The sequence below is a fragment of the Tinamus guttatus genome, unplaced genomic scaffold (genome assembly GCF_059628265.1).
Source record: "Tinamus guttatus ecotype Peru unplaced genomic scaffold, ASM5962826v1 Tinamus_guttatus_pri_ptg000150l, whole genome shotgun sequence".
NCBI classification, from domain to species: Eukaryota; Metazoa; Chordata; class Aves; order Tinamiformes; family Tinamidae; genus Tinamus; species Tinamus guttatus.
This window is the reverse complement of record NW_028288684.1, coordinates 16,640,989-16,652,978: the sequence shown is the minus strand read 5'-3', so window position 1 is coordinate 16,652,978 and position 11,990 is coordinate 16,640,989. Positions and strand designations below refer to the sequence as shown.

At 40.7% G+C, this 11,990-nt stretch overlaps 1 protein-coding gene across 1 annotated transcript in view; it reads left to right on the top strand.

Moving 5' to 3' along the window:
* The first annotated feature begins 9,835 nt into the window (after positions 1–9,835).
* CEP295 (centrosomal protein 295) overlaps positions 9,836–11,990 on the top strand; it is a 35,796-nt gene continuing 33,641 nt past the window's right edge. The window contains 2 exon segments of the mRNA XM_088522369.1: positions 9,836–9,963; positions 11,092–11,292. Of these exon segments, the coding sequence (XP_088378495.1) occupies positions 9,856–9,963; positions 11,092–11,292 (309 nt within the window). The 5' untranslated portion in view covers positions 9,836–9,855.

The following is an 11,990-nucleotide window of genomic DNA, read 5'->3' as shown; positions in this document are numbered from 1 at the left end:
CCCTGCTCGCTTAGTCTTTCCTCATACAATAGATGCTCCAATCCCTTAATTATCTTGTTGGTCTGTGCTAGACCCTCTCTAGAAGCTCCACGTCCCTCTTATTCTGAGGAACCCAGATCTGCACCCAATACTCCAGGTGTGGCCTCACCAAAGCTGAGGAGAGGGGCAGGATGCCCTCCTTCGACCTGCTGGCAACGCTCCTCCTGATGCACCCCAGGATCCCATTGGCCTTCTTGGCCATCAGGGCACATTACTGACTCATGGGTAACTTGTTGTCAAACAGGACTCCCAAATGCCTCTCTGTGGAGCTGCTTTCAGCAACAACAGCACTGAAGCAGGAACAGCATCTCTTTTAAATTGGGTAACTAACTTGGCTGCCACACTTCATACTGAAAAATAAAGGACTTGTGTTGTATGCATTTGTATATTGTTCATCTAATGATTCTAGTTGCATCTCTGCGGACTTTTGTCATTATGGAGTAGGCATCTACTCTCTCAGATGGGAGAGATGTGCAGAACTCTTAGCTCTGAGTGACACAGTTCCTGGTCCCAGCAGACCAGGAACCTTTTCTGCAGAGATGCTCACAGATAGTGTTTATTAAACAGAACCAATTTACTGAGATTTTGGTGTAGGGCAATGGATTGGGGAATCAAGTCTCTCAGACGGGACAGTCCTTCGCCGTCCAAATGGTGACAGCAGTTTCCATTGCAAGGAGTCCATTGCAATGGTATCTTTAGCAGGGGTCACATGAGGTATCATGCTTAGTTCTTGCTATTGTTTTGCTCAGTTCTTATAATCCAAGTGGCTAGTGATCCTACACAACCATTGAAGCACAAGTACAATCCAATGCTGCAGATTATCTTAAATTACATATAAAATGTCTCCTGTTTCACGTATGTACAAAAGAATGTTCTACTTGACTGTTTCTCCTCTGTAGGAACAGATTCTACTGCCTATTTGTAAATATTTTATCTATGTGTAGTGTGCCCAGTTCTGCAGCAAGAACCACCTAAGGGAGTCTCCACCCAGGATGTTAGTTAACAGATTTAAGCATGCAAATTGGTCAAGGCACAGCAGGAACTGTCTGGGGAGGTCTCCAGGACTGTCCAAAATTCCCACCAGAAGAGCTTCTGTAAGGGCCAGACTTTTAATCTTGAAGGTGGCCAGCAGTCTAGTCACTCACTTTGTCCCAGGTCAGTCTGTTGTTTCAAATCAATCTGTTACCTATTAATGCAGAGGACTAACAGGAATTCCTGGACCACCCAGCAATTCATGATTTAAAGGCACTGACACACAGCTACACTACAGTTGTAAATAAAACACCATATTTAATGCGAAAGCTGTCAAGCAAACACAAACCTTCTGTTTTCATCAAATGGAGGTACTTCTGTCTGTCATCAGCACAGTATTTGAATGAGTCATTATCCTTATACATTATCCTTATATATTGTTGCCATTAACCTCATTTTACTCCTGAGGAACTGAGGCACAGGTTTTCTGAATCCCAGGCCTGTGTCTTCTACTAGTTCAGGCATCACATTCTTACCTGATTGCTGTTTTTCCAGCAATGTTGCTTTCACAGGTCAGAAAAGAAATAGGAAAAAAAAAGGGGGTGTTGTAGTTGTGTAATTGCACCTCCTTTCTTCCTAAATAATTCCTTTCCGCTTATAAATCAAGCTTATGGCATAAAATTTAGCTTATGGCAGTGGACTGAGCAGCCCACGAGCACAATGACCAGCACTGACTGGCCTTCTGTGTAAAAAATTCAACCTTGATGTTGTGTAGAAAATTTAGCATCTTTCATCCAAACAATGTCACTGTCTGGCACTGATTCACACTGTTCATTCTGTGCCTGGCTGTTCTTTGTCACCTGCAGTGGATTGGGATGCCTGACCAGCCCACCCAGAGGAAGTTGATAGATAATGTGCAATACAGCTTTATTTTTTTCCCCAGTACGTGTTTACTCTGCATCACAGAAAATCCATTTGTCAAATACTAATTGAATTCTCCAACATTTGGTATATTTGCATAACTATTATGAAATGGAGCGTTATCTCTCTGGTATTATACCCATTTCCCTTGGATCTTGTCCCTTTGATCCATTAATCATGTTTCCTGTGTCCTCCCACAGCAGCTTAATTGCTCACATCTTGTGGAACCCCACTCACAAAGAAAAAAATTAGCTCTGTGTAAATCTAAGGTTATTACCTTGCGTCCATAAATGTAAAACAGCTAAATTATTCTCTAAAAAGGACAGTGATAAAATTCCAGATGAGCATTGATCATCCAGGGAAGAAGAATGAGGCAGTTTTATTGGGCCAGTGAAGAAAAAAATACATTTTTCCTTTACCAAGGGCATATTATGGGAAAATTGCTTGAGAAGGGGGAAATTAGAGAAAAACTAGGGCCTAGTAGAAGTTACTTCTACTTCTCCATGATTCCCTTGGGAACACAATCTGCCTTCCTAGCACACACTAATAAGAGTAAACGAAGAGTGGAGCAAAATGGAGACACCGTGGCCAAACTTGGTGGGCTTCCTTGCAGAGGGGATAACCTGATGGTCCCATGCAGATGACGAGTAAATGGAGGGTATTACCTCCATCCCTTAATATCTGAAATTAACAGTTGTATTCAATAGATGGCTCCATTTTTAGGATCGATGTAAGGCCATACTGTTGAGTGCATCAAGTTCCTATACAGTTTGTAGGCATTACTGGAACCTCAAGATAAATCTAGAGGAGCCAGAGCACTGATAAGGAACCACTTAAAGTCTATGTCTTCAGGTGCAGCTATGGAGAACTAGCTTATGAGAAATGTTGAGAAAAGGAGTATCTGCTGGATCCTGCCTCTGAGAGCTGCACAGATATGTTCCTTCAGGAAATGTCTCTTTAGCATCACATCTCTAAAGATAGGAACTCACATCTTCAGAGAAGCTGTGCAAAGCCCTTTTCCCCATCCAGGCTGCAGGAGTAGGTGGTAGGAACAGCATTCACTCTGTGGCAAATTGGTGGCCTTTGCGGAGGAAGTGGGAAACATGCACTGGTTATCCTCATAAGGCAACTCCCATGGATCCGTCCTATCCAGCAGGCATAGATGGTTCAAGGAAGGGGGGTCAGTGAAGATAACCTGCCTCTTCCCGCGTAGTGGTGCCAACCTGCCCAAACTCTTCAGTAGCAACTTGCATCTGGAGACAGCAAGGGAGCAGTGACTCTAGTCTAGTTGTTTAGGAACAAACATGGAGAACCAGACTGAGCTCTAATTCCCTCTTCAGGCATCATTGCTGCTTCTTTCACCAACTGTTCTTTGAAAGAAAATAATAGTATATTAAGTCAGGAGCATGTTACAGGTTAGCGTTCTGTGCAGTGTGCGTTGGCTGCATTTTGAGCACATTGGTTTTCAAACTGAATTGGAAAAAAAAAAAAGGAAACTGCAAGCCCTGAACCTTGTTGAGGTCTAGATTCTGAGTTGTCAGCCCTGTCAACACCAGAACAGTCTGAGAGTTCACAGAACTATAAGACTGAGGATGTTTAAGATTAAAAATATATATCTCTAGACTTCAGCAGCTTTGCAAGTCTCTACAGATTTGGAATTTGGGACTTGGTTCCATTTATCAGGTCAGGTCCTAGGAGACTAGGCCAGGGTTGTGCATATGTGCACACATGTCCATAGCCATCGTCTCATGGACCCTGAAGCTCCAGTTAGGCTGGAGACTAAGTCATTAATCAACTTCTCTTTTACATTTTCTTCTCTAAGACTTGACTGGAGATTTCTCTCTTTTCCAGCACAAAAAATAAAAATAAAAAATAATTTAAAAAATTGTTCAGCTTTGTACATCCCTTCTTGGTGTCCATAATATTTTACGGAATGATGACAGAAAAACATCTTCATGTTTATAAAGGGAATGGTTTCTAATTGGTACAAATTAATTCTCTCTCCCTGTAAACCTTTCTTACCACCTGTTCCTTAGGTAAGGTTTTCCTTGAAAAATACTTCCTCCATAAAATTGTTTAGTGACTCCATCTACTCAATCAGTTTCTTTCTACTAATGAAAAATCAGAGCTAATTTGTGATAGAGCTGCAGGCCGATGTCACTGCTCTTTCTGATCATGTAGTCTGTTTAGTTTAGACTGTGAAGACCTTCATCAAGCCAGAATCCACTTTTTTACACCATGAACATTGTGCTTGTATTTCATAAACAATTTTAAGATATTGCAACAGAGGACAGTCATGCATACTCTGTTTTCTCTTCAGACCGTATATGTTGGTAGAAAGAAACCTCCATCCCATTTTTTATCCATTTTATCTTTCAAAGCAGAAGTTGTCAGACATGGCAGAAGCTTGCAGTAAGGAGAGGAAGTATCTAGCATACATTTGCAGTTGTTTTATGCATAAATGATTAGAGTCATCAGACAGGATTCTGAGTGAACTCTCTTCATCAGCTATTAAACTGGTGGGACATAACCACTGTCTGACTTTTTATGTTTTAATCTGGAGCCTTCAGCCTCCTATATTGCATTTTTTTGGACTTAAAGCTTGAAGCTATTGTTCAGAATGTTCCTAAATTAATTTTATTGCTTGCAACAGAGCCTTGGACATACATCTGAGGGAAAAATGCAGCTTGTGAAACTCCCAAACACGTAAGTTTACAATGGACACTGCCAAGGAAGTGTTTGTGCCAGAGAAAACATCCTCTAGTGCCTGTTTCTGACTCCCAATGCTACATTTCCGGCATCCAAGTTAATAAGCGTAAGCAATCAACAGGAAGAGACACGCAACACAACTCAGAAGCCAATTGAGGTTGGAAGAAAAGGGTTCATTTTAAAATTAGACAAAAACGAGCTTTATCACAGGTACTGCAGTCTGAAAATATGTCTTTTAATGTCCTAAACATAGGACTAAGCTAAAAAAACAGCATTCTGAATCACGCAAACTTGGCCCCTTTCCTTCCCACTAAGATTTTAAAGCATTCAAGTGTTCTTGCTAAAGTATAGTACAACCATCTATTTAAAGAAAATACCAGAAAACCCAGCACTGCTCTATTTTCTGCATAAAAGTAGCTGCAGTAAAGCAAGTAATGTTCCGTTTATTTTGTGAAATTGAATAAAAGTAAGTGTTATGAGAAGAAACAAAAGAGAATTAGCCAAGCAATATATGGAACAATAATTAAGAAAAACTAGCAAAGAACAGCTTGTAGGCTCAGTGGATTGCACATAATTGGCTTATTTTTGCACATAATTACTATGTGTATTATAACAGCTGAAGAATAGTCTGGGTATGGTTTCAATATCTGCTACAATGTTTAAGGCAGATTACAAGAATTTTAGGGAGAAAAAAATGGGGAAAAAAATAATTGGGTAATTATCCAGACTGGTCCTGAGGAGATGCAGTAGTGAAAATACAAGTGGCTCATTTTTGCCTGTAAGAATTCAATACAGTTCAGTTCTTATGGCTTCAAAATTGAGAGAGCCCACTTTGAAGTGCTTGTATCCAGCACTAAGGTTCATACATGAATCCAGAGGGTACCATTTGTTTTCCAGACACCTGAACTAGTTAAGCCAGGTTAAGGATTCTAGGTAAAGTCTTTGCTGGGTTAAGAGCACTAGGTAAAGTGCACTCCCCATGACTGATGTTGAACCTCTTTTTAACAGTGCTCCTTGACCAATGTCATATTATTATCCTTCTCTTGAGATCTTCAAGACCTGCCTGGATGCCACCCTGTGCCACGTGCTCTGTCATAAAATCATAGAATGCTTAGGGTTGGAAGGGACCTCTAGAGGTCATCTAGTCCAACCCCCCTGCACACACAGGGTCACCTAGAGCACGTGGCACAGGACTGCGTCCAAGCGGGTTTTGAAGATCTCCAGAGAAGGAGACTCCACAACCTCTCTGGGCAGCCTGTTCCAGTGCTCTGTCACCCTCACTGTTAAAAAAATTTTCCTTAAGTTCCTGTGGAACTTTTGGTGTTTCAGTTTGTGGTCATTACCTCTAGCTGTGTCAGTGGCCACCAGTGAAAAGAGGCCAGCACCATCCTCTTCACTGCCTCCCTTGAGGTACTTATAGACACTCATCAGATCCCCCCTCAGCCTTCTCTTCTCCAGGCTGAACAGGCCCAGCTCCCTCAGCCTCTCCTCATAGGGCAGATGTTCCAGGCCCCTGATCATCCTTGTGGCCTTGTGCTGGACTCTCTCCAGCAGCTCCACATCTGTCTTGTACTGACGCCGTGCTCTAGGTGTCCCTGCTTGAGCAGGGGGTTTGGACTACGTGATCTCTAGAGATCCCTTCCAGCCTCAACCATTTTGTGGGTCTGGGGTCTTATTTCTGAGCATGATTTTACACGGCACAGCTCTGGATATTGCTGTTACTTACTTGAAAGGCTTCGCAGCCTTTTGTTGCACAGCATTGAACATAATAAAGAAGGGTGCCCTTCCACCCATGTCAAGAAAACTTATCTCCAAATCAGTCTCAGGCATAAACTGTTACAGTTTGTGCATGTATAGGCTGACCACAGTAGACTACTCAGACTCCAAGATAAAAATTAGCATTTTTTTCCATATTTGGAAACATCATGCTTGCAACATCTGCATGTAGAAAAAGGCCTACATTTAATGCAAACTGCTCAACGAAAATATTTTGTATAAATAGAGGATTAGGAAACCTTTGTAAAACCGCATCCTGTTAATTTCTGCTGGTCAGGATAATTAGAAATCCTGTGTAAGATGCTAAACAGGAGATAAAACAGCATGGGAAACAAAGGATCACAGATCAAAATAAACCGAAGAAAAACAGTTACAGTCATGTGTTACCGTGCCAAATGAAAGAAGACGATATCAAATGCAGAGAAAGGCCAACTCAAACTGAGAGACTTCTGGTTTTAGTCAGATGCTTAGTAAAAAGCAAGAGGAGACAAGAAATAGAAAACTACTGTCTAATGAGGTATCAAAAGGCTTTTCTTAATATCTGAATATGAAAAGCTCTTTAAAGCTCTTCCTTCAGATTTTATCGGGGAAAATACTTGATTTTTGCAGGATGTCATGTCCTGCACAAGGTGCAGGTGGTTGTATTAATTCCATTACTGCATCTTGAAAAACCCTATTAACCACTATCAAAGGTCAGAAGCATCAGAAAGATCACTAGAGATAAGAAAAGCATCTAGTGCAAGATCATCTTGCATGTAGTAATAAATAATGCAAATATAATAATTAATAATAATAAATAGTATTAAAATACTTTTTGGTAAATCCTCATTTTTATTTTTATGTATGTAAATAAAGTCGTAGCAGAATTCTGCAGAGCGTTTTGACTCAAAAGTACCCTCAAAAAAAATCTAATTTGGCAAATGTAGGATTCATTATAACCCTTTTTCCAATCATCTAACTTTAGAGCATCTATTTGACCTCTTTCACATTTTCTAAGTAGAGGGTTTTAAAATCCATGATCTCAATTACTCTCTCAATAGATTGCTTTCATTTTTTTTCTACCTGCTGACATGCAGTAAAAAGAAGCTATTTAGAACAGATGTTATTGCAGAGAGCACCACCATAATGTAAACGCTGAAGGACAAAAACAAAACAAAACAAAAAAACATAAGGAGACCGTGAAACACGTTCCTGAAGTGTAAGGTACTCTGTGCACATCCTGTGCAGCACCTGGGTGTCTGCAGCGCACAACCAGGCACTGCCCACAAACCAACCCATGACACGAAGCAGGTGTCTCCCCTAGCTGCTCCCATAGCACAGAAATCGGAACAAGAAGGCAGTCTAGCAGTAAAATGCAGAGGACCATGCAGAAAGCGCCTATGGCTCCTATGGGACTTCTTGTGCTGCGGCTTTTGTTTTGCAGCTGTATATTATTTCTGTATATTTGATGTGTAGGCTCTGCCAGGTCGTCTCAGGTCTCCGGACTTCCCTCCCGAAGAGCACAGTGCAATGGGTTGATCTGACAGGTAGCTCTTAGGAAAAAGTCACTTTTTCCTTTCTCTAGAAGAAACCGCATAAAATGCGATATTTTGCACACGCACTTCAGCATGAACAACAGATTATCCTCGGTGTGCCTCACCAGGGACACATCCCAGGCTCTTCTTTCCCTTTCTGCAGGGGCAGCACAGACCCCAGGAACCTATTCAATTTAAAAAAAGTAATAAAAAAATGGCATGGCAGCTCTTGCTTCATCTGTACGTGCAGCAGAATCATTTCTGTCAACATGAATAACAAGATTTTGCAGCTCCCCATTAATCAGAGATATCAGATCCACTGATATTTCCACCTCCACTTCCAACCCCCAACACATGTGACAAATGTCCGTCCGTCCGCCCGTCCGCCCGTCCGCCCGTCCGCCCGTCCGCCCGTCCGCCCGCCCGTCACCGCCCCCACCCGGCCTCGCGCTACTTTCATTTTCCCGCCTTCGGCCTCCTCAGTCAATCACGGTCTCCCTTAGCTCCCATTGGTCATCAGGAGCCCGTGGGCGGAGCTCACTGAGGCATGCGCATGCGCAAAGGGCTGGTCCGGCGACCGTTGCGTACGAGCGCGGGCTGTGAGGTGGCGGCGTGGCGGGTGCGTGAGGGCCGCAGCCCGGGCGAGGGGGACGGGTAATGGCGAGTGCCTGAGGGCCGCAGCCCGGGCGAGGTGGGACGGGTAGTGGCGAGTGCGTGAGGGCCGCAGCCCGGGCGAGGGAGGCGAGCAATGGCGGCTCCCCGGGGGCTCCCATTCCCGGCTCGCTCTTCGCTGCCCTCCCGAGCGGTGCGGGGAAAGGCGGGCTCGCCGTGTCGCGCTGCCGGCTCTGCCGCGGCCCATCCTCTTCCCGGGCGACTCTCTAATCGCCTCCTGTTCTTATCCCGTTGGGTTTCTCTGCGTCTTCCTTATCTTGCAGCTTTTCCTTTTCCCGAGCGGGAAACGAAGGGGAATGTGGTCTCTAGCTGCTCAGCTACCACTTTTCATAAACTTCTATTTGGCAGTTTATCAACTGCATAAGGAATGGCCAGGAGGGATGGCTCTTTCCCTATTTATTTTCCAGTGAACCCCGAGATACAGTGTTTTACTTGAGCCTGAATTAAATTCGACTTCTGGAAAAGCATTTCCTTTTTTATGCTTCATCTGAGTAGAATTATGTTATTTTTGTACCTATGATACTGAAAAGAAACCTGTTTGGTTGTAGCAACTCAGTTACGTTGGTTACAATTGTTAGTGCTGACTGTTGTTAGCTAGTAGTAACCCTTTAATCTTTATATAATGTTTCTTGAAAGCTTTTGTTCATTTTGGGAGAGGGTTTGGAGGAAAACCTTAAAATCTTTTTTCTTTTTTTTTTTTTTCTGAGCACGTTTGGGCCAGACTGTACCAGACTGAAAAATTCTTTTTGCTCTCAGATTAAAAATGAAAATGATAATTGTAAAGAAAATGAGAAATTATCTGTAAAACAGCATTGTTGCCCTGCTGGGGGTACTGCAGTAAAATCTGGAGGGAAACATTATTTCAGAAAGCTTCGTTATGAAATTGAACTGAAAAATAAACATCTAGACATTGGGTGTGTATATATATCTGATGTATGAAATAGTATTTATTTTCTAGTACAAGGCTTCTGAAAAGTGAATGTGATAACTATTTTTTGTGGAGTTTACTACATGTGTGATAGTTCAAAGCCAATATGTTTTGTTTTCTGATTATGAAGAAGATGATCCCAGTACCATTAGGATTTTTTTTTCTTGTATCAGAGATAAACAGTTGTAGCTTTTACCAGTCTCTTATAGATTTGTAAGATTATGGCAATATCTACTTCTTATAGCAGTCTTGTTAATGTTATTCATGTCCAATGTTCGTTTTTCACATTTTTCTCACAGAAGTTGTTTATTCATCTTCCCAAAGATGAAGAGGAAAGTGGCAAGAGCTAGGAAATTGAGGCTTAGTCCTAATGAAGAAGCTATGCTTTTAAAAGAAGAATATGAAAGAAGAAGAAAACTGAGGCTACAGCAGGTATGCCTATGTTTTTTGCACTAGTTGTCCATTTCATTTAGCAATGTAGAAGAAATAATTTAGGAAAATATAAAAAATGTATCTCACATTAATTCAGGGTTATTATACTGTGTATGAAATTATTATTATATTTTTTTACACCTTTCTCTACTAGTAAATGCTTGTTTTGTTTGTGATATATTCTCTTTGCTAGGTTCATCTGGGTCTCTGTTCTGGAACTTCTTTATTCTTGACAATTCATGTCTTCATTTGTATTTAAATTTTTATCTTTGACTACCACTTTTATGTGTTGGTTAACATGCAGATTTGTCTAGTCTGTGTTGATATGCCTTTGGCGATAACTTTCATATCTTAAATTCATGTATTTTTCTGCATGATCACTACTAAAAGAAGCTAACTATGGCTGAAATGAAACTTTCTAGTAGACTGAGTTGTTCAGTATGTAGTAGCTCTAAATACTTCTAAATTATTTTTCCTTTTTAGAATTAATTTAAGAATCTTTAAATTCTTCATAGCCCAGCTGTTGACTGTCATCTCTTTTTCCATTTCTGTTCCACTTTGCTGCTATTGGGGCACATGACTGTCTTTCATTTTTTCCTTTTAACTCTTTAAAACTCTTCTTCTAACTCTTTTAGCCTTTCTCTGTGCTCTCCTACAAAAGGCATTTAGGTCTTTCACATTTTTAGAAATATACATTTTCAAGAAAACTATGCTAGTCCTCTAGTCTTTCAGGTTTGTTTCTTCATATTTAATATTCTTGTTTCTCTTTAGAAGAGCATGCGTTTTTTCCCCTTTGACAATGAAACTTGTGTAAGCAAATTTTCATCAAGCAATGTACTTGCTGTTTTTCTTTAAAGAAATATGTTGCGTTATAGAAGAAGTTACTACTAAGTCATTCCCTTGGAGGGAAGAATATTCCAAGCAATTTTTTTTACATTTATTATTAAAGATGCCCTTTTGAAAAAGGGTAATGGAAGTGTTTAAATCTGTTTGGGACAGACGGAGTAGTAATGGAAGAGCAAATGAGACTGAAAGGGATAAGTGGGAGAGAATGTATTGTGGAAAGATCTGCTGCAAGAACGAATTGTTTTTAAAGTTGTTTATGAAACATAAATGCTATTTCTGCAGGTCAGGGAACAACAGAAGTACATTGCCTTGCAGATAAGGCAAGAAGTAAAGCAGAGGAGAGAAGAACAATTGCATCGTTTAGAGGAGACATTGAGAGCTGAGTGGGAGAAAGAACAAGATCAAAAGATGAAGGCCTTAGAGAGAATGTATTTATCAAGCTTAAGAGCTGTTGGTGAAGGACACAGACAAGCCAGGGAAAATGTAAGTAAAAAGCTTAATGTTGTAAAAAAAAAAAAAATCTGATGTTCTAGAAATATGAAATTGCTGGATTTCTCTTTTTGTTGTTTTTATTTCTGATATTACTGTCATAATATCTGAAGAGAGACTTTCGTTTTAAGAGTGGCAAGTGCACAGAAACTTCTACATATTCCTATGCAGACATTGATTCGTGGCATGAAACATGGTGAGAAGTAATGTACACTTTTTATTGGGAAAGATTTATAACCATGTTATTGCAGAATCACTGAGATGTCAGAGCATAAGTAGCTCATTTAATGACGTTAGAAGGCTGTTCATCAGTTCATGTGATGTATTTTTCAGGCTGAATAACATGTACTTGTGAAACTCTCAGCATTCAAATGATGTGTTAAGGCCTTCGAAAGCCTTTGCCTGAAGTCCATGACACGAAATTATGGCATTCATTACATGAAATCTTGCAATTTCATAATTTTGCTTATGTAAACTATTTTCATTGTTTTCTAAATTCTGTAACTTATGTAAACTGTACTTGAGATCACTGACATTGTGGGGTAGGAATCCTCTGTGGGGTTTGACTTTGCATCAGGCTGGTAGAAATTAAGCTCTGTAACAGATTTCTCACGTGAATTTAGTAGATTAGCTTAATCTCTGAATTGGTTCTTTTTAAACCCCGAGTGAAACAACATTATGCTTTTTCCCCA